A 26910-nucleotide genomic window follows, 5' to 3' on the forward strand; every position below is an offset into this window, starting at 1 on the left:
TTTAATATTCTCTTACAGAAGGAAAAACCTTTTATTTTCCATTTCAAAACAAACTTCACAAAACCTGCCTCCTGCTAGACAAGTGCATAGCAGCCTTACAAAATAAGAAAGAAGTACTTCAAGATACACTGTAGTCTGAAGAGAAGTTCTAGTTTAAATCTGTCTCTGAACACACCACTTGGGTTTTTCATACATACAATAGATCAGGAACTGTTAATTCAATGACAGACTTATGAACATTATCTATACGTTCAAATCAAGAGGGAAAATGCTTTGCCTGTTTGTTTTCATGTGTCTGAAGAGGGGTCTACACACCACTACCTTGTAGAAGATTAATGAGCCATCTTCATGTGCAGAAACAACACATTTCTTCAAGGTGTGAAAAGCTTGTGCGCTCAGCTTTGGACTGTATAATAAATGGAGAGAGATGGAATACAACTTGCGCTTACGTTCCCTCTGCTTGTTTGGATAGCCTAAACAAAGTCATTCCCAGTTACAGAAGGGCAGAACCTTGCAACCAGGTTGGCTAGCCTGTGGCTCTCCCAGTGTAGCCTTCCAATTCCCATCAGTCCCTGATAACACGGCTAATGGTCAGGGACTATGGGAGCTAGAATTCAACAGTGCCTGGTCACTGGGTGCCCAACCCCTACCCGCTAAAGTTTAATCAATCTAGGAAGGTAATTTGAAGAAGAAAAACCTGCCCAAGTGGAGTCAAATTTCAAAAACTTAGGGGGCAGCAGGAAACCATTCCTGCAACATTTCATCCAGCAAGCTCAGCTACAATTAAGCTTAGGAGTTTGAGTATTTGGCTCCATTCTATTCTATGCACAAGCCCTTCGTAGCAGATAATCCAGTTCTTCCCTGTGATACTGCTTTGCAACAGCCTGTGTACCACTGCACCACTGGAGGAAGCACAGTTCTAAATTCTTATTATCCGGAGCCACTCAGGAATTTGCTGGCCTCAGAATGCCTGCACAATCAGTTTCCGCTTCACGTCGCGGCTGAACCTGTTCATCTTGAACAATTCACTGTCATAGAAGGCAGAAAGGTTGTGGATGTTGATCTGGCGAGCCTGGGAGGAGGGTGGGGGACAGAGAGAGGAGAATAATATAAAGAGGTATGTTTGCCAGACTTTTCCATAAGCTCCAAATAGTTTAATCAATAACAGATTCATAATGAATGCATATCTGTCTAGCAAAACAACAACAACCAGGAGAACAGAAATGGAGATGACTGAACAGTTAAGGACACAATAACTGTATTTGCCTCATCTTTGAAGAGCAGCTCTTCTGGATCAAGCCAAAGGCCAATCCAGCAGTGGCCAACCAAATGCCTATGGGAAGCCTGCAAGCAGGACATGAGTGCAACAGCGTTCCCCCCTCCTGTGGTTTCAAGCAACAGGCATTCGGAAGCATTGCTGTCTCCAGCAGTGGAGGGAGCACACAGCCCACCAGGCTGGTGGCCACTAAGACTCTGCTTCACATTAAATCTGTTTCTGTGATCGCTACAGCTGTACCTAAGGGGTGCAGACTTTTAGCTCCTCTCTCACAGGAACACCTGGCAGACTAGATGGACTTGGACATTTTATCCACAAGGATTTAATGCTACTAAATTGAACGTGATAGTTTCATTAATCTTGATCTTTGAGGTCCTTTTTCCAAGGATAGCTGGATTGCAACTTCTCTGACCACTGGGCAACACTTAACTGTGGCTGGTGGGAACCGTCGTTCAGAAACACCTTAGAGGGTCACAGCTTCACCATCCCCTGCATTAAAGCTTCAAGACATGTGTGCAATGTCCAGAGAAGTTGTTGCAGAGGCTGAAGCCCAAAGGCTTGCCTGGTGCTACTGTATTATACTTCCCCTTGCAACAATTGATGCTCACAGCCCATTTGCCCAAAGCTTAGAAAGGAAACACAGAAGGGTATTTAGGCTCCCAAGAGCAGCAAGTACGTTGGGGGAAAGTCACCCACATACCTTATCAACTAAATCTTTCTCCGGCACCTCAATGGTATCTTGCTGAGCCCCGTAGCGATTCCTCTGGTACATTGTCTGTTCCGACACCAACTGCTTCAAAATGAACAGCAAGAGCTCGTTGTTATCTCGCCTGAAGGCGAGGTACCTTGAGAAAGTCTGTGCAGGAAAAACAGGAAGCAAGGTTTGGAGAGTCATCAAGACCATCACACAGATTGAAAGGAGTGGGGGGGGGGTACATTCCAGTGATGACGACATTTTAAGTAAAGGAATCATCCACTGACCACAGAAAAATACCTCAGAACAAGCTTTCCGAGGAAGAAAATGCTGGACTTTTTGGAGAAGGCTGGCTACTGAGTTTTTAAGGGGAGAACCGCTGACATTGGCTGACCTCCCACTCACCTTGAAAACCATGCCACTAATCAAAAGGGTTCCACATTATGCTGCACTTAGCCCATCTATTTGCCGCCATTCTGGAATATCCTCCTATATCCACCAGTTGCGACATTAACACTCTGCTGTTAAGTCATTTGACTTGTCCTATCCCCTGGTGCTACCAAGAGAAAACAACGTAAAAGGGGACTACAGTGGTACCTCCGGTTGCAGACAGGATCCATTCCAGAGCTCCGGTCAGATCCCAAGGTTTTCGCAATTGGAGGTGCCTGTTCTGAGCATGCGGCGAAACCTGGAAAAATACTTCTGGGTTTGCCGTGTGCATAACCTGAAGGATACGTATCCAGAGGTGATGCAACTAGAGGTACCACTGTATATATATCCTACTGCAAAGGATGGTGAATGGAGAAATTCACTTGCATGGGATCTCTTGTTCTTTTGTTTCATAGGCTCAGGCTACTGATACAGGAAATCAGTGCATCTGCTCTAGGGGCTTTGATTTCTCAAGAAAAATAACAAGGGTCTTTAGTCTAACCACTGCTAGCTGTTTTCAGTCTGCCTAGTTAGTAGGTTCAATGAGGCCAATATAAACATGTACAAAGAACTGAGCCGCTGTTTGGGTCTAGCCCTGTATCTCAATTACACTGAAGTTCTGGAGCTGTCAGTTGTTGACCCCATATTCCTTTAAAAAGGAAAGGATGACCTGTGAAGGGAACCTGAGCTTACAGGGTTAAACAGCTCAGAGTGTACGCCCTGCCTACTGTTGGGAGGGGGGAGACTCCACGTCATTTCCGAGTCTCTCAAGTCTTTGTTCTGATTCTCTCTACTTTCGCTTTTGAGGAGAGTGGACGTGTTTTCACGATGCTGTTCGACAATGGATAGTCTGCTGTAAATAAAACTGCTTTTAGCTGCCAAGATCCTGTGTGGACTTTATTTAGCACACTGAAGAAAGCACTTAAGCTTACAGCTTTCTCTAACCGCTGCTGCTGCTTAACTCTGCGTTTTTGCTCAGAGCATCGGAATGTGGCCTTTGAAGTCCGAGGCCTGGCCGAGGGGGTGCACAGGCGGAGCGGGCTGGACTCCAAGCTTAATCTGAGCAATAAATCAATCACCTTATCTAAGAGGTTATGGACGTCAGTTACTGCAATTAGAGAAAGCTTTGAAGTGCTGTGTGTAAAGGCTGTGAAGCTGAGAAGCTGCTGTTTTTGCTGCCGGAGGAAAAAGTCCTGCTTTGAGGCTCTGCCTGGGAGAAAGCTGGGAGAACGCAGGGAGGCTAGCTGCAAGCTGTGTGCTGCAAAGGGACGCCGGAACCCTATCCTCGAAGCTGGCTGGTAAATGTGAGTACTTCACAAGCCCCAATGGGAGCACTGGGGGAGGAGATGGCTGAGCTCCAGGACTTTTATGATGTCCCATTTGAAAAACTCACAACCCAGTCCTGGGAAATCTGGGTTAGAAGAATAAGGGGGTGGTTTTTGGCCACAGGGCTCTGGAGCATAGCCCAGACGGAGCCGGCCCCACCCATGCCTGTTGCTGCTGAGGATGGCGCAGCAGACCTGGAGGCTGCTTTGCTGGAAGATAGAGAGCAGAGAATGCAAAGAGAGCTCTGCATGTTGAGAGCAAGCGTGGACGCTTTGCTGTTGCCCCACCTGGAGGGCGTTGAGTCGGCTCAGGCCGCCTGGCAGGTGCTGAGGAGTCTGTGTGAAAGCTCAGCAGGAGCCCAGGGCCGGGAGAAAGCCGAGAGCAGGGAGGAAGCTGAGAGCCCAGAGGGGGCTGCTGGCCATGTTCCTGAAGTTACAGCTGGGAGTAGCTGCTTTGTCTCCGAGGGGCCGTGTGATGTTGAGGCCCGCAACCAGAGTGCTGGGGAGCGTGCAGGCCCAGGCTGTGCACCCAAAGGTGGGGGTGCTGGGAACAAAGGAATGGCTGAAGAGGGAGCTGTGAGAGCTGTTGCTACGCGTCGCCGCTGTTATCGCTGTGGCTCCCCCTCCCATCTGGTGAGAGAATGTCCAGTGGAGGCACAGGAACAGCCGAAGGCCGTCTCCCGTAGCAACCAGATAAAGGGCTCTTCTTCAAAGCGTGGGAAAGGCAAGCCGAAGGCAGCTGGCAGAGACACTGAACATAAACATTTGGCAGCGTCTATGGCTACAGTCAAGAGTTGTCAACAGGATGCTGTGCTGACTTTTGTCATAGACAGTGGAGCTTCCCATCATCTCGTGCCATCTGCAGGATTTCTGGAGAACTGCACCTCTATAACTTCTGGGAAGACTGTCTGTTTAGCAGATGGGACTAGACACCCACTCACGCAGACTGGCTCACTGTTTTGTTCTTTCTTACAGGATTCAATCCAGGCTTTTGTTGTTCCAGGACTGTCCTGCGCATTGCTGTCTGTCAGCGCACTTCTTGCTGAGAACTACAGAGTGTGTTTTGAAGACAATAAGTGCTCTATTTCTAAGAATGGACAGCACCTAGTCAGTGTTGAATGTAAAGACAGGTTGTTTGTGTTGAATGCTTCTTTTGCAGGTCCAGGTGACATGAAGGAGGCTCAAGCACAGTGTGCCAACGTTCCAGTTCATGATGCGTGTGCTCACCTCTGGCACAGACGCATGGCACACGTGTCCTGGGGGTCAGTGAAAAAGATCCCGGAGTGTACGCAAGGGTGCAAAATGAAATCATGTGCTAAGTTTCTAGATTGCAGAGCGTGCAAGTCCGCAAAGGTGAAAACGTGCACATACCCAAGGTCTGAGAGGGTGACCACTAGGGCTTTTCAGTTAATTCATGCAGATTTGTGTGGGCTGATGTCTGTGACCAGTATGGGAGGAGCCAAATATGCGCTGGTTCTGATTGATGACCATACGCGCAACTCCTGGACCTTCACGATCGGACACAAAAGTGAGGCTGCACCGCTAATCAAAGACTGGATTGCGGCTGTGGAACTGCAGTTTTCCACACGGGTGCAAAACTTTCAGAGCGATCGTGGTGGGGAGTTCACCGGGTCTGCACTGCAAAGTTTCTTCCGAAAAAAGGGGATTCAACACAGGTTGACTTCTCCGCACAGTCCCCAACAGAATGGGATTGCGGAAAGACGGAACAGGACTCTAGGGGAGATGTCCGCAGCTCTTTTGTTTGATGCCGGGCTCCCACAGCGTTTTTGGGGAGAGGCTTGGCGAACGGCCAACTTTGTTTTGAACAGGTCGTTCAATTCAGTGGTAGGTGACACACCGTACTTTTTGCTGCATGGAAAGAAACCCAAAGTACACTACTTTCGTGTATTTGGTTCTGAAGCGTGGGTTTTGATACCAAAAGCCAAACGCAAGAAAGGTGAACCCAAGTCCCAGAAGATGATTTTTTGTGGGTATGAGCCAGGGACCAAGGGGTGGAGGTTTGCGTATCCGTCAGGGAATAAGTCCAGGATTCTGCTCAGCAACAGTGCTGAATTCTGTGAGCAGAGTGGCTGGGCAAGGATACATGGGAATCCTGACATCCTGTCAGAGAGTCTGCTTGACTCTGCTGATGAAGAAGAGGAAGAGGTTGAACCTGCAACTGAGGCTCAGAGTCCAGACCCAGTGCAGGCAGAGGGGAGAACTTCTCCCAAGGCTGTGAAGATTGAGCAACGCAGTGCTCCATCTTCCCCCACAGGTTCGGCTGAGAAGTCCAGAAGGCGCAGTAAGTCAGAGGGGGAGCTCTCTGATGCCAAGGACGTTCTGGCTGGCTCTAGTGGGTCAGAGGGGGTTCCTGAAGTAGTGCTGCGTCGATCAGCTCGGACGACCAAGGGGAAACCTCCTGATAGGTTTGCCGTCACCAGCGTGTGGGTCGGAATGGCACAGTGTGAACCCGAGAGTTTTGAGGATGTTCAGAAACTGCCTCAGGAAGAAGCCAGAAAATGGCATGAGGCGATGCAGAAGGAAATGAACTCAATGGAGTCGCTAGGTGTGTTCTCCCTCACGAAGTTGCCGGTGGGCAAAAAGGCCGTGGGTAGCCGCTGGGTTTACCGACTTAAGCCCACAGCGACAGGAGAACCGCAGTATAAGGCCAGATTAGTGGCGAGAGGATTCACGCAGCGCAGAGGGTTGCATTATACGGAGGTTTATGCTCCCACCTGTAGGAGTGAATCTCTACGTTTGCTCTTGGCCATTGCTGCACAAAGAGGGTTGCTGGTGCATCACTTTGATGTGGACGTTGCTTACTTGAACTCAGACCTCCAGGAGGATCTGTACATGCTTCCTCCTCCAGGTTTTGAGGGCAATGAGCAAGGTACTGTGTGGAAACTTCACAAGTCAATTTACGGCCTGAAGCAGTCGGCCAGGAATTGGAACTTGTGCCTGAATGAAGCTTTGGAGAAGCTAGGTTTCAGGAAGAGTCTTGCTGACAGTTGCCTGTTCCTTAGAGGATCAGGAGACTCACAGGAACTGGTTTTGTTTTATGTTGATGACATCATCCATATTGGAAAGGCAGACAAACAGGTGCAGAAGTTTGCCAAAGAGCTTGGGAAACGGTTTCAGCTCAAGAACCTGGGTGCAGTAAAGATCTACCTAGGTGTCCAAATAGCGAGAACTGAGGATGGTAGCTTCTTGCTCAGTCAGAAAGGCAAGATTGAGCAGTTGCTTGAGAAGTTCAGAATGTCCGATTGTGCAGGAGTTCGGACACCCATGGAGACGAACTTCGTGAAAGAGAGCCAGCAAGCAGAAAGTGCAGAGTTCGAGAATGCTGAGCTCTTTCAGTCAGCTCTAGGTAGTCTGTTGTATCTGTCCCAATGGAGCAGACCAGACATTGCCTTTGCTACCAACCTGCTAAGTAGGGAAGCGTCAAAGCCCAGTGTGAGTGCTTGGCACGGTATCAAGCGGGTACTGCGCTACCTGCAGCATACCAAAGACTTCTGTCTTAAGCTGCCAGCTGAAGGTGAGGCGAAGCTCACATGCTATGCGGACAGTGACTGGGCGAATTTGCAGGACCGCAAGTCTGTGTCTGGGTTGGTGGTAAAGTTTGGGAAGTCACTAATTGGGTGGAAGTCCCGGAAGCAAAGTCTCATTGCACTGTCTTCTACTGAGGCTGAATTCAGTGCACTGTCAGATTTGTGCCGGGAACTAGAGTTCTATAGATGCTTGGTGCAAGAGATCTATGGAGATTGTACCTTGCCCATCACGGTTTGGGAAGACAATCAACCTTGTTTGAAATTGGCTGAATCTGCGCAATTTAAGGCCAGAACCAAGCATCTGGACATACGTTTCCAAAATGTGTGTCAGAGTGTTCAGTCAGGTTTGATACGGCTGAAGTATTGTGCCAGTCACAGTAACTTGGCCGATGGCTTTACCAAACCTTTAAGCTTCCAGCGTCATGGGGAGTTTTGTGGTGGTTTGGAGTTGGGGGTAAGTTCTGTACATACTTTCCCCACAGTAGCGCAGGACGAGAGGGGGTGTGAAGGGAACCTGAGCTTACAGGGTTAAACAGCTCAGAGTGTACGCCCTGCCTACTGTTGGGAGGGGGGAGACTCCACGTCATTTCCGAGTCTCTCAAGTCTTTGTTCTGATTCTCTCTACTTTCGCTTTTGAGGAGAGTGGACGTGTTTTCACGATGCTGTTCGACAATGGATAGTCTGCTGTAAATAAAACTGCTTTTAGCTGCCAAGATCCTGTGTGGACTTTATTTAGCACACTGAAGAAAGCACTTAAGCTTACAGCTTTCTCTAACCGCTGCTGCTGCTTAACTCTGCGTTTTTGCTCAGAGCATCGGAATGTGGCCTTTGAAGTCCGAGGCCTGGCCGAGGGGGTGCACAGGCGGAGCGGGCTGGACTCCAAGCTTAATCTGAGCAATAAATCAATCACCTTATCTAAGATGACCTCCCATCTATGCAGCCCACAAGCACAGCCTCACATACCTTCCGCATGCTCCTCATGACACTAAATTTCTGCGTGTCAATGAAGCTCTCCAGCATCACCCGGATGGCCATGTTGACATCGTCCTCCACTACGTAGTCTCGCAGGTGCATGCGGGCGTGGGCCTCGGCCATCCGGATCATGGACTCAATGTGCCGCACGGTGATGGGGATGCTTCCTGTCGCCTGCAGGGAGAGAGAAGGAGCGTCCCAACTTGCAAAGAGCTTGCTTCTGACCTCGTTGCCTATGTATGTTGGCAACGTATCAGTTTGTAAGCCCCTTTTGCCTGCTGTGAAGTAGTGTATTGTAGAAGCTGGACAAACTCAGTAAAAACACAGTGAAAGACATATAAAGAGTACAGGGAGATTAGCAGAAATATAATGAATAAGGAGGATTAAGGCTTGGTTCAAAACAAGGGTGTTCCACATCACTCTTGTCCATTCAGTCCCTCAGTTTGAGATTTTTTTAAAAAACCCGCACAAAAAATACAGAAATAAAACCAGTAACACTAACTGTTTTATGAGATGACCAGAGGGCTGCCTTTCAAGCTGCCCTTGAGCTGCATGCTCAAAAATATTATTCACATGCTGTAAATTTAGATAAACTTTAGCCAAATTAAACTTCACACACACAACTTTTCAGTTCAAAAAATAATTTTTCCCTCACAAGTGACAGCAGTGCCAAGCGAGTAGAGAAGGCCAATGGACACAGGTGTGTCAAATGTGGCCCAGAAGTGACCCTGGGGCCAGTAATGCACTGTTCTCCCTGTTTTCCAAAACAGATGGCCAATTGCAGGAAATCCCACTTAAGAGATGGAAGGGGAAGAGATCCTGGGAAGGCAATAAGCCATCACTTGAGGCCCCACTTGGAAGGCCTGAGCAGCAATCATATCATCAGGCTTCCTAGCTGATTGAAGCTGGTGTCACCTGCAAGGCGAGCAGGGAGACATTTAAACTTGAGAAGCAGCCCTTTGATCGCTGTGCAAAACTGTAAGCTGACAGAAGAAAAAAAGCTGGCAGTGTTGACTGAGCCGTAACACCCCATTCTACAAAGATCCTCTGGGAACAGGGCTTTGATTAAAAACATGGAGCGAACAAATTCCTCCAGCACACCTCAGTTCAGTGCTTCCCAATTGTCCTGCAGAGCCTCTGTTGCTGTTGGCTTTTGGGGGGGGGTATTTCTATGGTAGTTTTTTGTTATGTGAATGGAGCCGCAGACCCCCTAGGTGGGTTTTGTGGACACTGCTTTAGTTCAATGCTACCGACAACTAGATAGAGTGCACCATCTGCTGGCAGACAAACTGCAATGCACAGAAGACGAGCAACCTCCTAGCTGGATGATTTAGCAGATAAAACTCTCCTAAAAAGACACAGAAGCTCCAGGGCTGCCTTGGAGCTGCTTCACTTGTCAGGTGAGAGGGGTATCATCTGCACAAGGCCCAACAATTCAGTTTCCTGCATCTTTAGGGAGCAGAGCAAGGCGTGGAGGCGCCTCTGCCCTGTGTTATCTCCTTACGTCCTGCCATGTCTGCTTACCATGGATTCTTTCCTGAGTTCGCTGTACATCCTGGCAACTTTGTCCTGGTCCATCTGGTTGAGTTTTGGGTGGACTTTTTCCTTTGCATAAATAATGTACTTCTTCAAGATCTCCTGTGGAATGGGTTCTACGCCATAAGTATTTGGGAGGACAATCTCTTGGGAGTCTCCGTTCGCAACGTCCTTGCTGTTGGGGTGATGTTTGATGTGACTGCTGACAACAAACCGAGCCAGCATCTCATCCTGCAACGAGTCATTGAAGAGGGAACAGGCAATGAAATCACGTCTTTTAGAAGTCCCGAAAGATAAAAACCTACACCAAGCAACTTGCAACGTAGAGGAAAAGAGAAAGGGCAACCCTGGGTTGAAGATATGCAAGGGCTGGACCGTGTTACTAGGCAGCTGCGTTCATCCAAAGTGTCCTCAAGTGGACAAGGCTGCTAGGATGCAGAATTTATCACTGCTCCTTCATAAAATTATGCCAATTGGTAGCCCCTTGGCGAATCAGTCCTCAGGTCATAAAGAACTTGCAAAGCCTCATACCTGAACAGGATCCACTGTGTCCCTGACCACACAGAGGATATCAAACCGAGATATGATGGGCTCAGTCAGATCCACGTTTTCTGAGAAAGTCAAGGAAGGGTCATAGCGCCCACCTAGAAGGAAAGATAGCAGCTTAGAAAGAGCTGATGAACCCAAAGACCAGTGCTTTCCCCCTTTCCTGGTACCGATTCATCTTTGCACCCCTGATTACAGTCACAGACTCCTTTCCCCCTCGCCAGACCTACAAACACGCAGAACATCCAAAGAACAAGGCAGCTGTAAAGCCAACAGCGTGCGTCTTTTCGAGCAACTATGGAATAGCAACAGCTTCCTGCACCCCTGACTCATACCTATGGGGTTGGCAGCAGCAATGATGGTGCAGCGAGCTTGCAGAGATGTGACAATGCCAGCCTTGGAGATGGAGATGCTCTGCTGCTCCATGGCTTCATGGATGCTGGTCCTGTCCTGATCAGTCATCTGAAGAAAGACAAAGGCATTCACCTATCAAAGCAACTCAGCCCCTGAATACTTATAATAAAGAGCGACATCACCAGAAGCCTCCAAGCTTTTTAGCTATTTACCTCTTTAGGAATTTTCTAGGACAGAAAACCCCATAGCAGACCAGACTATCTGTTCATTGAGCACCATACTCTGATTATTGGTGACTCTCCAGAGTCTCAGGCAGAAGGCCTTTCCTTTCAACTGCTACATTAAAAAACAACAACTTGGAGAGGTCCAGGGTCTGTACCTAGCACCTTCCATGTGCCCGGCCATTGCACTATATTCTCTTCCCAACTTCTCGAGAGAAGCATTTTCCCAGAGAGTCATGAACTCAAGAGCTAGTGCTACCTGTTTATATTTTACTTATTGTTCATATTTTAAAAATCCATCCTACCCTTACTCCATATATGCCCACTGACTGCTTCAATCGGCGGAACTGGCACTGTTACAGGTACCACATAATAAGAAACTGACAGCACCCACTCTTTGGAACTCCCTGCCTATTGACAACAGGGTGGCACTTTCACCGTACTCTTTTTGGCACCTGCTAAAAACATTTGCTGACATGTGTTTCAATGTGGTTTTTCAGCTTATTGTTGATTTTAATTTATCTATCATCTATCTATCTATCTATCTATCTATCTATCTATCTATCTATCTATCATTTTTATTAAGTCTCCAACATTATTTCAAAGCATTTATCATAATATACAACTTTTTTAACATACAAAGTTTCTTCTTGACTTTCAACCGCTTTCCTGATGTTTGTTTTTTTACTCCTTTTAATTAGCTCCTTTTAATTATCTAAACTCCGCTACCATTAAATCTTTCAGTAATCCATTGCTTATATGATTTTAATTTTTTTTGGGGGGGGGTTGTGGGGGAATAGTTGGTGTTTTAAATAGCTGGTGTTTACTGCTAATTTTATTGTTTTATTCTTTTTTTTTTTTTTGAAACCACTTTGAGGTTTTACTACAATCAAGCAGCATATGAACCTTGCAAAACAAAAACAAACAAATAAGCTAAATGCTTTGCAGGAATGGTGTCTCCTTTGCTTCCAGGTCAAAGATCCGAGTCTGAAGCCTTGACCTCAGGTTCACAGGCCTTGGACAGCCCAGGCAGCTTTATTCAAAATCTACCTTGGTCCTGGCGCCCAAATCAACACTCACCTTGTCAAATTCATCTATCAAGCAAACCCCCCTGTCTGCCAGCACAAGGGCTCCTGCCTCGAGGGTCCACTCCTTGCTCACGGGGTGCCTCTGCACGTAAGCGGTCAGACCGACAGCGGAAGCTCCCTGGCCAGTGGTGAAGATTGCTCTGCTGGACGCTTTCTCCACATATTTGAGGAACTGAGACTTGGCCGTTCCAGGATCTCCGCAAAGCAAGACGTTGATGTCACCACGGACCTTATGTTTCCCTCCTAAAGCGTTTAACAACACACACAAAAAAAGTACAGTACTGTACACTAAAATGTGGAACTCAAGTGCTGCCCTCTAGAGGAACAATGTAATACTGAAGGAGGTACAGTGGTGCCTCGCAAGACGAAATTAATTCGTTCCGCAAGTTTTTTCTTCTTGCGGGTTTTTCGTCTTGCGAAGCACGGTTTCCCATAGGAATGCATTGAAAATCAATTAATGCGTTCCTAGGAAAACCGCTTGCCAGGCTGGCGGTGCGGAGAAGGGCTTTTCTCCGCACCGCAAGCCTTCAGGACAGGTACGGGAACAGAGGGGAAGGGGCGCAGCGCTTTCCCTCTGTTCCCGGGGCTTGCGTGGGAGGAGGGTTTTTCCTCCCCACCGCCAACATTCAGAACAGCATTCTGAATGTTGGCGGTGGGAAGGAAAACCCTCCTCCCACCCCAAGTCTTCAGGAAAGCCATCCGATGCCGGGCGGCGGGAGAAGGCTTTCCCCCTCCCCCTCCCGGCATCGGAGCTTCGTCCCGATGCCGCGCGGCGGGAGGAGGCTTTCCCCCTCCGCCGCCCGGCATCGGAGCTTCGTCCCGATGCCGCACGGCGGGAGGAGACGTTCCCCCTCCGCCGCCCGGCATCGGAGCTTCGTCCCGATGCCGCGCGGCGGGAGGAGACGTTCCCCCTCGGCCGCCCGGCATCGGAGCTTCGTCCCGATGCCGCGCGGCGGGAGGAGACGTTCCCCCTCGGCCGCCCGGCATCGGAGCTTCGTCCCGATGCCGCGCGGCGGGAGGAGACGTTCCCCCTCGGCCGCCCGGCATCGGAGCTTCGTCCCGATGCCGCACGGCGGGAGGAGGCTTTCCCCCTCCGCCGCCCGGCATCGGAGCTTCGTCCCGATGCCGCGCGGCGGGAGGAGACGTTCCCCCTCGGCCGCCCGGCATCGGAGCTTCGTCCCGATGCCGCGCGGCGGGAGGAGACGTTCCCCCTCGGCCGCCCGGCATCGGAGCTTCGTCCCGATGCCGCGCGGCGGGAGGAGACGTTCCCCCTCCGCTGCCCGGCATCGGAGCTTCGTCCCGATGCCGCGCGGCGGGAGGAGACGTTCCCCCTCGGCCGCCCGGCATCGGAGCTTCGTCCCGATGCCGCGCGGCGGGAGGAGGCTTTCCCCCTCCGCCGCCCGGCATCGGAGCTTCGTCCCGATGCCGCGCCGCGGGAGGAGACGTTCCCCCTCCGTCGCCCGGCATCGGAGCTTCGTCCCGATGCCGCGCCGCGGGAGGAGACGTTCCCCCTCCGCCGCCCGGCATCGGAGCTTCGTCCCGATGCCGCGCCGCGGGAGGAGACGTTCCCCCTCCGCCGCCCGGCATCGGAGCTTCGTCCCGATGCCGCGCCGCGGGAGGAGGCTTTCCCCCTCCGCCGCCCGGCATCGGAGCTTCGTCCCGATGCCGCGCCGCGGGAGGAGACGTTCCCCCTCCGCCGCCCGGCATCGGAGCTTCGTCCCGATGCCGCGCCGCGGGAGGAGACGTTCCCCCTCCGCCGCCCGGCATCGGAGCTTCGTCCCGATGCCGCGCCGCGGGAGGAGACGTTCCCCCTCCGCCGCCCGGCATCGGAGCTTCGTCCCGATGCCGCGCGGCGGGAGGAGACGTTTCCCCTCCGCCGCCCGGCATTGGAGCTTCGTTCCGAAGCCGGCGGCGGGAGGAGGTCCGAGGACAGTGGGGAAGACGCGCTGCGCTTCCCCGCTGTCCCGGAGATTTCCCTATGGGCTTTCGTCTTGCGAAGCAAGCCCATAGGGAAATTCGTTTTGCGAAGCGCCTCCAAAACGGAAAACCCTTTCGTCTAGCGGGTTTTCCGTCTTGCGAGGCGTTCGTCTTGCGGGGTACCACTGTATTTCAACAATAAAAAGATAAAACAATGCAGAATGGTGTGCTATGCTGGTATCCTTTCACAAGGGCCATAAAACTGGAAAGGACAGACACCTGGAAATAAAAACCAGGCCACCAGGTAACTGAACAATGGACAGAATTCCCAATCAAGCTCTGCGAACTTTAGAATCATGCCATATATTGCAAACATTTTGGGCAGAAAGGTCTTCTGCAAAACGTTCAAAGTGGAGACTAACCAATTTCTTCTGATTGCAACGAGATGAGTGAACTGCACTGAAAATTAAGAGTGGCCTTTCAAAACTGTCTGTCAAGTCACACCTCTCTGGTGTAATTTCCTTGTAGCACTATAGAGATAACCTCTGCAGCAGTTAAGGCAATATTGATCAGACAGCTTCTTTGGGTAACAAGCTCTTTGACCTACCTGGATTTTTGGGTTCTCCTCCAAACAGGGCTAGAGCCAGGCCCCTTTTGATGTCTTCGTGTCCATAGATAGAAGGGGCAATGCTGGCAAAGATCTGCAAGGGAAGCAGCAGCTGTTTTCAGGACGTCATCTTGGATGACAAAGAGGTAGGCAAGAGAAGCAGCCATGTTACAATGAAAAGCTGCTTAAAGGCTCTAGAGGTGCAGCCCTTGTTCCACTTGCATAGCAACATCAGCCATATGCAGCGGTAAGAGAGAACAATGGTGTGCATGATTGCATGCGTGGTGCTATGGTTTGAGACACTCAGCCAGCAAGCTCAATGGATCACAGTCTCTCAGTCCAACCCACCTCACAGGGCTGTTGCGCGCATAAAATAGAGAAGAGTAGAATCGTGTGCACTACCTTGAGATCCTTGGAGGAAAGGTGGGATATAAAATATCGACAAATGTGCATATTTATATGTGCTAATTTGGAAAGGGTTAGGGGACCCAGGTAACACTCAGCACCTTATAACTGCACATTGTGAGCATACCTTTTGATTTTGTGTAAAGGCTTTTTTGGAGAACCACATTGGCTGCTCCAAAAGAGTTCTGTAGCAGGGAAATTTATTTATTTTTTACTTGAAGCCTGTGGGCCTTTCTGTTCTTGGAATCAAAAAGCTGCTTGCCTTTGGATGAATAGCTAGACTAAGGAAGTGAAGGGGTGGTAAAGCCTGCTACTAGGGGAGCAATAATTCTCCTGCACACATGAAATACAAACACACCGTAGCTAAACGCTGGAGGAACAAATGGGGCGACAGAAAATATTTGGGGGGAGTACCTGCAACCCACTGGAATTGTCTACATGCCAAGTTCCTCCATGCAGTTTCTGACTGGTCAACCCATTCCCTGTCCTCAAGTGGGAAACAAAAAACCCAAAGGTGAATTTGGTTCCAAACTCACTTTCTCTCCAATCTGCTCATCCTTGGACAGGCCTACGATGACCTTCATGTCCTCATCTGTCAGCTCCCCAACAGCCACCTTATTATCCTTCTTGGCAATGTGATTTGCCAGGATCACTGTTGCAAAGACGGGAAACCCATTGGCAGTATTCAAAGATCCGTCATAATTATTATGGTATATTCCAGTTAGCTCCTGAAAGGCAAAGGGGGTGCGGAGAGAGATTCTTTAGTCACTGGTACCAAGACAAATCCCTGAAGGAGCCATTGAAGATAATGAAAAGCCAAGCTGAGTAGATAGATGCATTTTGGCATCCTGGTGACATATGCGTGACTGAGCTGCTCTAGAAACAAGTTGCTAACTCTATTTGATGCTGTTCGAAGCATAGTTAAGTGTCTGAAGAAGTTTCCTCAGCGTGGCGTGGACACTATTGTTCTGTTTAATAGATGTGATGCATATGACATATTAACACAACATCTGCAACTTCTACCTGGAAAAAACCCATCATCATCTGTTTTCCTTTAAACTATTCTGCTGACAACAGCGCCTTCGCTTCTTTGAAGTTCTGCACAGCATGCCAAGAGTCTTAATTTCCAAGGAATCTAGATGTAAACCTGAGTTGGCAGCCTACAAGCCTAGACAGGTGCGTGTGTCATCATGCAGATAAAAAAAGTATGCAAAAATATGGAAATGACCCAAGTTTTTATTTTCTGCTATTGAGTATAATGTACAAAACCACCGGGGGGGGGGGGGGGGCTTAAGAAGCCTTGAGTTAGCATTCTGACAGATTTAAGGTGCATGCTTCATACATACACACAGTACAATTTTAATCAAGATGACAAGCACCCCCTTCTCAAATTCTATACACCAGACCATTTTCTTAATGGTTTTGTGAGTGCCGTAGTCTCTCTGGACTTCTCGCTCTCCTTCCTCTGGCATCGTACTCACAATCTCGTCTCCTGGCTTGCAGCTGTCAACTAGGTCGGCAAGCAAGATGGCATCCTTGGAGCGAGGGAGCCTGCCTGCTGCCACTTTCCCTGGGCTCTCCTGGATTTTGATGCGCTGGTAGTTCTGGTAGACCGTCTGTGGGGAAACAATATTAATCAGCCAGCAGGTCAAAGGCAACAAAAAGGACAAGGACACACAGACACACCAACCAACATTTCAGAATGGAAAGAAGGAAGCCACAATATCAAAAGAGGCATTGCAGACAGGTCTCTCTAGATCATTTTCCCGTTACGTTTACAAGCCCAAAGACTTGTAAGTCCTGGCTCTATAGGGAAAGAAATGGTACAAATGTTTTCTATGTATCAGCACTGAATTTATGAGGACTAGTATGGCATTCTATGCTTTCATGCAAGGACAGGCTCCTTGCCCTTACATCCACACAAGAAGCCTCCAGGAGAGAAGCCATGTCAGTATGCAGCTGCAAAAAGACAGTATCTACTGCATTGTGAAGTGTCCACACAAGGCAGATTATCACTCCCCAAACCACCACTATACAAAGTTCAGAATACTTTAAACAAAAGCATCACCCTTCAAGGTCCCAACACATGCCAGATTCCCTGCAGAAGCCACTGAAGACGACGACTTTGGATTTGATATCCCGCTTTATCACTACCCGAAGGAGTCTCAAAGTGGCTAACAATCTCCTTTCCCTTCCTCCCCCACAACAAACACTCTGTGAGGTGTGTGGGGCTGAGAGACTTCAGAGAAGTGTGACTAGCCCAAGATCACCCAGCAGCTGCATGTGGAGGAGCGGGGAAGCAAACCCAGTTCACCAGATTACGAGTCCACTGCTCTTTGGGAAGGTGATGTATAGGGTTGCCTGCAGCAGTGCAGTCTGGGTAAGCTGGACTAGGTCAAATGAAATACGGGACCTACGGGACCGCCTCTCCTGGTATGTCCCACAGAGAAATTTACTGTCTGCAAATAAAAACATACTAAAGATCCCAGGCCACAGAGAGGTTAGGTTGGCCTCAACTAGAGCCAGGGCTTTCTCGGCCGCGGCTCCAATCTGGTGGAACGCTCTGTCACAAGAGACTAGGGCCCTGCAGGACCTGACATCCTTCCGCAGGGCCTGCAAGACAGAGCTGTTCCACCAGGCCTTTGGTCAGGGCGCAGCCTGACCCCCTCCTCTGGCAATCTGCACAAAATTTTGCTTGATGGTTGCCATTAATTTGATTTTAATTTGATTTAATTAATTTTATAATGAATGTTTTAGAATGTTGGACTATTTTGATTGTTGTTAGCCGCCCTGAGCCCAGCTTCGGCTGGGGAGGGCGGGATATAAATAAATTTTATTATTATTATTATTATTATTATTATTATTATTATTATTATTATCATGGCTTATCAGTCTCTCCTTAAATACCTCCAAGCAAAGAAGAAAGAGCTGAGCTCTGGGCTAATTTGTCCCAGCTATATATGACATATGCATGTCTTTAAGACATAAAACAGTAGGAGCTAGACTCCTAAAATCACCCTAATCCTTGCTTACCTCTTCCATGTTAATTTCAAAGGGACCCACGGACTGACACTCTGGGCAGGATCCTGGCTTTACTTCCTGGTTCTGGGACTGCGTGAAAGGCCCTAGGATGAAGCTACACTTGGTGCAGTTGTATTTGACCATGCTGAGCTGGGGCAGGACCCCTGTGCAGCTCGTCACAACTCCACTCGTCCGGATCAGCTGGTTCAAGTGCAGCTGCCTGAGAGAAAAAGCGAAATAAATAACAGTTGAGATAGATCCCGTATTTTAGGGAAGTGCAAAATAACCGCAGTTGTCTGCAGGCTATCACGGCAATCGAAATGCAATTAAAACAGGTTCACTGTCTTAGAATGAATTCTTTTACGAAAAGGAGTTCTTATTCATAGCAGCTCCCTAATGAAACACACACCTCAACCATCAGAAGTCGTGCCACCCAAGGAGTGAGAAGGAAAGAATTGCAGCTACAACATCCCAGGCGGATACTAGAGCCGAGGAGGCAGCAGTCAACTAGTTGCTGGGCGTTTGGGAAACGCCGTGCAAGACACTTGCAAGCCTTGGGGCTCAGCTCTTCTGAAGCACAAAGCACAGGACTTATGGACCCTTGGCTCAGCACTTCCTAAATGCCCAACTGTCAGCTGATGTTTGGTCTTTTAGGAGGCACAGTTTCAATCGCCTCTCACCATTAAGTCAGGTGACTGACCAGTGGGTGGTCCCTCCCACCAGTCCAAGGTGCCAGACAGAGGTAGGGAGAGATAAAGGTGTGATCCACTGGGTGTACAGAAAGCCATGAACTCCCTTCTCCATTGCAGCTGCCCAAAATTCCCTCCTTTCACATTCTTCCTGCCCCTAGTAGCCTACTCTCTAGGCTGATTTTTCTGGAGCCTCTTGTTCTCCAGGGTTGTTCATGGTCTCCAAAGAATGGGAGAATTCAGGTCTTACAACAGGAGAAAGGAGCCAGCGGAGGCCCTCCAGGTTTTGCTGGGACTTCCAACTACCAATCAAGACTGGAGCACAACTACATGTGGTCTACACAGGTTCTCAATCTCCTTAAATATTCTCCTAATTTGGGTGGGGGTACTTGTGTTTTGGAGAAGATCAGTCTACATCCCAATCCCAAAGGAGGGCAGTGCTAAAGAATGCTCCAACTACCACACAATTGCACTCATTACACACGCTAGCAAGGTGATGCTTAAAATTCTACAAGGCAGGCTTAAGCAGTATGTGGACCGAGAACTCCCAGAAGTGCAAGATGGATTTCGAAGGGGCAGAGGAAAAAGAGACCAAATTGCAAACATGCGCTGGATTATGGAGAAAGCTAGAGAGTTCCAGAAAGACATCTACTTCTGCTTCATTGACTATGCAATAGTCTTTGACTGTGTCGACCACAGCAAACTATGGCAAGTTCTTAAAGAAATGGGAGTGCCTGATCACCTCATCTGTCTCCTGAGAAATCTCTATGTGGGACAAGAAGCTACAGTTAGAACTGGATATGGAACAACTACCGTATTTTTCGCCCCATAGGACGCACCGGCCCATAAGGCGCACCTAGTTTTTTTTTGGGGGGGGGGAATAAAGGGGGGGAATTATTTTCCCCCCAGACGCGGGGCTGGGGAGGGGAAAGCCCGAGTTTCCCCTGACCCCAGCCCCCAGAACAGGCTGCTCTGTGCAAGCCGTGGGAGCCCTCCCGCGGCTTGCGCAGAGCTACCCGAAGCCCCAGCACGACTGCTCAGCGCGCCGAGGCTTCGGGATAAGAGGCAACCCCTTTCGCTCTCCAGGCTTCAACAAAAGCCTGCATTCGCCCCGTAGGCCGCACACAGATTTCCCCTTCCTTTTTGGAGGGGGAAAAGTGCGTCCTATAGGGCGAAAAATACGGTACAGTGGTGCCTCGCAAGACGAAAAGAATCCGTTCTGTGATTCTCTTCGTCTAGCGGTTTTTTCGTCTTGCAAAGCAAGCCCATTGACAGATTAGCGGATTAGCGCTATTAGCGGCTTACCGGTTTATCGGATCAGCTGATAAGTGGCTTAGCGGCTTAGAAAAAGGGGGGGAAGGGGGGAAAAACCCGCAGGAACTCGCAAGACATTTTCGTCTTGCGAAGCAAGCCCATAGGAGATTCGTTTTGCGAAGCACCTCCAAAATGGCAAACTCGTTCTTTCGTCTAGCGAGTTTTCCGTCTTGCGAGGCATTCGTCTTGCGGGGCACCACTGTAATTGGTTCAAAATTGGGAAAGGAGTACGACAAGGCTGTATATTGTCTCCCTGCTTATTTAACTTATATGCAGAATTCATCATGCGAAAGGCTGGGCTGGATGAATGCCAATTAAGGTCGCCGGAAGAAATATCAACAACCTCAGATATGCAGATGACAAAACCTTGATGGAATAAATTGAGGAGGAATTAAAGAACCTTTTAATGAGGCTGAAAGAGGAGAGCGCAAAATATGGTCTGAAGCTCAACATCAAAAAAACGAAGATCATGGCCACTGGGCCCATCACCTCCTGGCAAATAGAAGGGGAAGAAGGCAGTGAGAGATTTTACTTTCTTGGGCTCCACAATCACTGCAGATGGTGACAGCACTCACGAAACTAAAAGACGCCTGCTCCTTGGGAGAAAGGCGATGGCAAACGTAGACAGCATCTTAAAAAGCAGAGACATCACCTTGCCAACAAAGGTCCATATAGTTAAAGCCATGGTTTTCCCAGTAGTGATGTATGGAAGTGAGAGCTGGACCATAAAGAAGGCTGATCGCCGAAGAATTGATGCTTTTGAATTATGGTGCTGGAGGAAACTCTAGAGAGTCCCATGGACTGCAAGAAGATCAAACGTATCCATTCTTAAGGAGATCAGCCCTGAGTGCTCACTGGAAGGACAGATCGTGAAGTTGAGGCTCTAATACTTTGGCCACCTCATGAGAAGAGAAGACTCCCTGGAAAAGACCCTGATGTTGGGAAAGATGGAGGGCACAAGGAGAAGGGGACGACAGAGGACGAGATGGTTGGACAGTGTTCACGAAGCTACAAACATGAGTCTGACCAAACTGCGGGAAGCAGTGGAGGACAGGAGTGCCTGGCGTGCTCTGGTCCATGGGGTCACAAAGAGTCGGACACGACTAAACAACAACTTGTGTTTTCTGCACCACCTAGGTTTGGATTCAGACTTACTCAGGTTTAGAGTAGACCCACTGAAATCAGGGAGGCATCAGATGATCTAACTCGAGTCCCATTGATTTCAATGGGTCTACTCTAAAGCCTGGGTCCAATGCACTGGATCCAAACAATTTCTTTTTAAACACGCACAGAATCTGAAATTACAATTCTAATCCTAAACATTTGTTTCAACATAAATCTGACTGAAAACAGTAAATCCTCTAAAGGAATATGTTACAGATTGGAGGAGTAACGTGAAAAGGAGAGGTTTGCTTCTGCTTAGGGAAGATTTAACAAACACAGAGCTTCCCCCAACCACTCAAATAACATTCTACCCTAATGCCGTTACTAAATGGTTACTTGTTGTGGTCACAGGGAATGAGGCAAGTAGCTGTTTGCAAGCCTGGCTGCCTACACATCCTGGCCATTTATATTTCATTAATGAGCTTATCCACCAGAAGTCTTAGAAGGACTGCTCATCACCCAAACCAAACCAATTCCTCACCTGAGTGATCTTAACTCCTCCACCAGAGGCAGATGGGAGATGCGGACGTGGATTTCCTTGGCAATCCGGTCATATTTGGGGTACATAGCTAGCACTACTTCCTTGGCCGCTTCATCAAAGATCTTCAACATTTCCGCTGGGGCTTCTGGAAGGAAATAGGCGAGGACATGCTCCCGAGCAGCCAGATCTTCATAATTCACCACCAGGCTCTCTCTGTTCTCTTTGGCACAAAGACAAGTACGTTTTTGACAAATGATGGCTCAGTTTTTCCAACCCATCATAAAAAGTGTTAAATATCTTGTACATTAAGCACTACAATCTTACAAATCTTCTTCTACATCATATAAATGTATTGCACATGATGTTACCTAACAGCATATGAACTGTTCTGCATATCAGGTGTAACCTTCTTCTCTTCCTCTTGTTATCTGATCACTTCTGAACTATAAATCTATAATATCTATACAGGTATGGCATAGGCTGCAGAAGCCCTACAGGTTAGTCACTACACTAATCAGTTACACTGATGAAGATGCTGGGAATAAAAAAACACAAAAAGTGGCTTCCAGATCAGAAAGGAGATGCATCTGAACATGATTTCAGTCATCGATGAAAACACTGAGGAAATGGGTGCTCTTCCCCATCCTCTCCCCATATTCCTGCACAGCTGTACCTTTGCACATGTCACTGATCCTCTCCTTAAAGACATTGTGGCCATGGTCATCCACATGAGTCTTCAGGAAGTTCTTGAAGCGGTGGTAGATCTCAAGCCGAGGCGCTACCATAGACACCCACTCCCTCACAGAGTGCCCTTTCATGTCTTCCAGGTTCTCAATGCTCTCTATCATGTCTTCATCCTCATCCTCACCATCAGCAGCTCGCTCAGCAAGGCGCCTCTTCCGCAAAGGACGGTCCTCATCTTCATCATCGCTATCTGGAGTTTCCAGAGGGGGTAAAGTTTTTGTGTTGTTTTTTTTAAAAAAGGACAGATCAGACAGAACATAAGGCTTTTGATGCTACCAGTTAATGTAGACAATTTTGGAGAACCAATCTCTGTGACAAGATACAGCTCCAAGCCTAATGACCTCACATCCCGTTTTGGGATTAGAACCCATGCCTTGCATGCTTACAAAATGAGACATGCAATATTAACAGTGCACTCTTATGCATGTTTACATGGAAGTAAAAGGTGAAAAGGTAAAGGTAAAGGATCCCTGGATGGTCAAGTCCAGTCAAAGGCGATTATGGGGTTGCGGCGGTCATCTCGCTTTCAGGCCGAGGGAGCCAACATTTGTCCACAGACAGTTTTCCGCGTCATGTGGTCAGCATGACTAAGCCGCGACTGGCGCACAGAGGACCGTGACGAGTGCCAGAGCGCAGGGAAATGCTGCTTACCTTCCCGCTTGAGCAGTACCTATTTATCTACTTGCACTGGCATGCTTTCGAACTGCTAGGTTGGCAGAAGCTGGGACAGAGCAATGGGAGTTCATCCCATTGCGGGGACTTGAATCGCTGACCTTCCGATCAGCAAGCCCAAGAGGCTCAGTGGTTTAGACCACAGCGCCACCTGTTGTGGAAGTAAGTCTCGGTACACTCAATACGTTAAGTGCACACTGGATTACAGCCTAAAATTGCTCTGCTATTGCTCAATTTCTTGGAATTTTAAAGATCATTTTAAAAATATTTACTATCTGAAAGATCTAAACGCAAACTATTGCATGGCTTCCAGGAGAGGAGACTGCAGCCACTTTGCTCCTTTCTCTGGTATTGCTGCTGCTGCATTACACGTGAACTGAGTCACCGCAAATCATTTTGAAAGCATTGCCGAAGGGCAACCTACAAATATTCTTAATATATAAATTTTTACAAATAGAAGTGCCAGCCAGCTGCTTTTCAGAAGATGCATTGTACAGGTATAAGCTATTGAGCAAATAGAAACAAGCTTTATAGATGGTTTTCTTCCCCACCTCATAATACTAAAACCTGGGGTCATCTGAAGAAACTGAACGGTGGTTGAAGTACTTATTCAAACTGTGCACAATGGAATGATAGAACTCACCACCACAAGATACAACAGTGTGATGGCCACCCATCTGGATGACTTTAAAAGGGGATTAGACAGGTTCATAGAGGCCAACAGTATCAAGAAGAAGAAGAAGAGGAGGAGTTTGGATTTGATATCTCGCCTTTCACTCCCTTTAAGGAGTCTCAAAGCGGCTAACATTCTCCTTTCCCTTCCTCCCCCACAACAAACACCCTGTGAGGTGCGTGGGGCTGAGAGACTTCAAAGAAGTGTGACTAGCCCAAGATCACCCAGCAGCTGCATGTGGAGGAGCGGAGACGCGAACCTGGTTCCCCAGGTTACGAGACTACCACTCTTAACCACTACGCCACACTGGCTCTCAACAGCTTCTAGTCACAATTACTCCTGAATGCCAGTTGCTGGGGAAGCAATGGCAGCCATGAGCTCTTGCATCTGGGTGGCCACTATCAGAAAAGGGAACTGGAGCAGACGGGCATTTGCTCTGATCAAGCAGGACATTCCTTATGCTATTAAGCTGCAAATACATACCATAAAGCAGGCCGCTGTGCATGCGGCCCGGGCCACGGCCCATCTCACGGTCCCTCTGCCGCATTGCTCTCTCTGCTGCTTCCCTTTGGCTGGCAGTCAGTTCCTCCACATCTTCATCATCCGTAGCCATGCCTTCAGGTCCGTAGCGATCAAGCTCTGGAATAGGGCGGTAGTCCCTAGACACGCACATTCTTCAATTAATCAACCTGCGCAGCCTGAGTGAATCATCTGCATACCTCACTTAAATTTACAGCAGACACAAGCACCTGCTAACATGTTAAAGGAGTCTGTTGCACAGCACCTACCCAGGAAAAACGCAAGGCACATAGGCGCAATCTGTACGACGTTTGCCATTTTTGCATGGAATAACAACTGTAGTTGTTATTCCAATGGCCCCTCTAGCACAGCATCCCATTCCCACATAGGCCAACCACAGTGAGAAGCCCACAAGGAAGACCTGAACACAAGAGCGTTATCCCCTCCTGTGGTTACCAGCAACTGGTATTCAAGAGCATTGCTGCCTCCGAAAGTGGAAGCAGAGCACTCATGCTACGGTTGTGCAAATGAAACACACAAAGCTGCGCTGTGCAAAATGAGACACAGGAGTACAGATATCCCCAAAGGCAGCTATCTTGCCATGGGGTGGGTAGACTCCCCGACCACATGTAGCTGGTAAGTTTGTCAGAAGCTGCACTGGGTGGGAAGTTAACTCCTCTGCCCATCAACCAAAGAGTAACAATGGGTTTTTCTGACCCTTGGATGAGCATGCAGAATGTAAACAAGAGCATATACATGGGCCTTTATTAAATTACCTAGCACCATCAGTGTACACGGTACATTGCAAGATCTGAAACAATAGTATGCTCTCTAACCCTACTGAAGGAAAATACATTAGAAGGAAGAGATGATAAAGAGGACAAGGCAGATATATAATGAATCAAAATAGAAAATAATTTTCTGAATTTATCCCAAAATACAATTCCACAGAACAGGATGCAAACAGAAGGTGTAAATGGACGATCAAGATTGCTAGACAATATCACGGTCACACAGCAAGGGAGATCTGCCTTCTGCACGTGATGCCAATGCAGACGCATCTGGGTGAGTTCCCCCACCTTTATCATGATGATCACTGTCAGTCTGGCCAGAAGTGTCATTGATGCAAACAGAGCAAATTCATACACAGTCAAGGTGTTACATGTGAGTAGTTGTCCACAGAAGCAGCTGTATTCTTTTTTTTTGGGGGGGGGAGCAATATTTACAAACTTCTGAACTAGAAATGCTACTGGAAGGCATGCCAGATTTTGGTTTACTTTCAGCAATAAATCCTGGTGAAAGCAATAATATATTTTGCAAACGTGTTCACATACCCATCAACACATAAAGGATGAAAAATCCAATATCCTCCATAAGTTGAGATCTTTTGAAATAAATCCTAATTACTTATCCATGTAGAAAAGAGTAAATTTGCCAAATGTATAACACCTGCACCTCAGAAGCTTCTTATTTCAAGGAGGTCCAGTTTCCATCAATGCAGGTGTATCACCTGAATTCTGCCACAACAGAAAAGAAATCTCACAGGAGGATTTGGCCACCGGAGAGAAAGTCTCCTACCTTTCCATCCCTTCTCCAAACAGCTCTTCTCCATCATCTTCTTCTTCATCAGGGAGCTGCTCTGTTCCCAAGAGTCCTTCAGATTCATCCTCAAAGGGGGGCAGATCTCTCCCAGGACTAGAAGTGAAGGCTTCTCCCCTACGAGAGCTGTGCGCAGGGCTGGTTGCCACATTGGACTCTGAGGAATCCTAAGAAAACACATGGTGCCAAGTGTAAAATTTGCAATAAACAATATCCTTAAAAGCTGGATTCTTGGGGTATGAAGGGATGTGCTTTAAACATAGGGTATGTACACTATCCCATGTCAGGAAGCAGAATCATTCCCCTGATAAGTGCAGTGCAATCATACACATGCTTCATCAGAGGTAAATCCTTCAGAGTTCAGCAGGGCAGGCTTGCACTAAGCGTGCACAGGGTTACTTGTTTACACGCAGGGAATAGATTTTGAAAGGAAACTTAATTCCACACGCAAATTGCCCCTGCGTTCTGAAGTGGTGCAGCCGGGACACAGATTCGCCCCTTCCAAGCGAGGACTGGGCTCGTGCGTGGGGTGGGGTATTTTGCAGGCTGGCGTTTGACAAAAAGTCCACTTCCTTCCCTCCCTCCACCACAGAACATAGTTGGGGTGTGGACGCCGTCAGCTTACAAACACCCTCCCAAGCAAATGGGTGGTTCTTTTAGTAAGATTCCTCCGCAGCACGCCAGGCCGGCCACAATGGGAAGAAGACAAAAGGCCCGAGGGAGGTCTCAGATGGGGGGAAGGAAACTCTTATCAGCGTCAACCGGGAGAACCATAGAATCAGTTGGAAGAGACTCCCAGGGTCATCTAGCCCAACCCCCCGCAATGCAATCGTGTGCAGCCCCCGAGTCCAGCGCCTACTCACCGCCATCTCTGCCGCTTTTCTTCACCGCTCCCCCTTTCCTGCTCACAGCGCCGGACGCAGCCCGAATTCCGCGCAAAATGGAATCACGTGGCCAAAAAGCCCGCGAAAGCTCATGAATAATAAATAAACTCATGAATATGCAGATGAAGTGGCGCCGCCTCCTCGTGAGCGAATGGGGAGAGCGTGCTGCGCCTATTAATCAGCTCCGAAGAAAATTGGGTGGAGCTTTTGCTCGGGAGGGAGGGCAGGAGGC

The 26910-nt window shown here is 48.5% G+C and overlaps 1 protein-coding gene across 2 annotated transcripts; it reads right to left on the reverse strand.

The window, feature by feature from the left end:
* On the reverse strand, positions 1-26803 carry MCM2 (minichromosome maintenance complex component 2). Of its 2 annotated transcripts, XM_083489239.1 has the most exons (16): positions 26658-26803; positions 25774-25961; positions 24160-24335; positions 22261-22521; positions 21588-21807; positions 17952-18159; positions 16400-16534; positions 15455-15646; positions 14514-14607; positions 11982-12232; positions 10662-10788; positions 10312-10424; positions 9769-10011; positions 8236-8418; positions 1977-2132; positions 1-1072 (listed from the first exon to the last, which is right to left on the reverse strand). In XM_083489239.1, the coding sequence occupies exons 1-16, from the start codon at positions 26661-26663 to the stop codon at positions 962-964; spliced, it is 2664 nt and encodes an 887-aa protein (XP_083345365.1). In that variant the 5' UTR covers positions 26664-26803; the 3' UTR covers positions 1-961. The 2 variants fall into 2 exon arrangements, with proteins under 2 accessions (XP_083345365.1, XP_083345366.1); XM_083489240.1 differs by lacking the exons at positions 1-1072; positions 1977-2132 and adding an exon at positions 3036-3069 and having other exon boundaries at positions 8198-8418.
* Between the last annotated feature and the right edge of the window lie 107 nt (positions 26804-26910).

Source organism: Podarcis liolepis, assembly GCF_965112155.1.
Source record: "Podarcis liolepis genome assembly, chromosome: 2".
Lineage (NCBI taxonomy): Eukaryota > Metazoa > Chordata > Lepidosauria > Squamata > Lacertidae > Podarcis > Podarcis liolepis.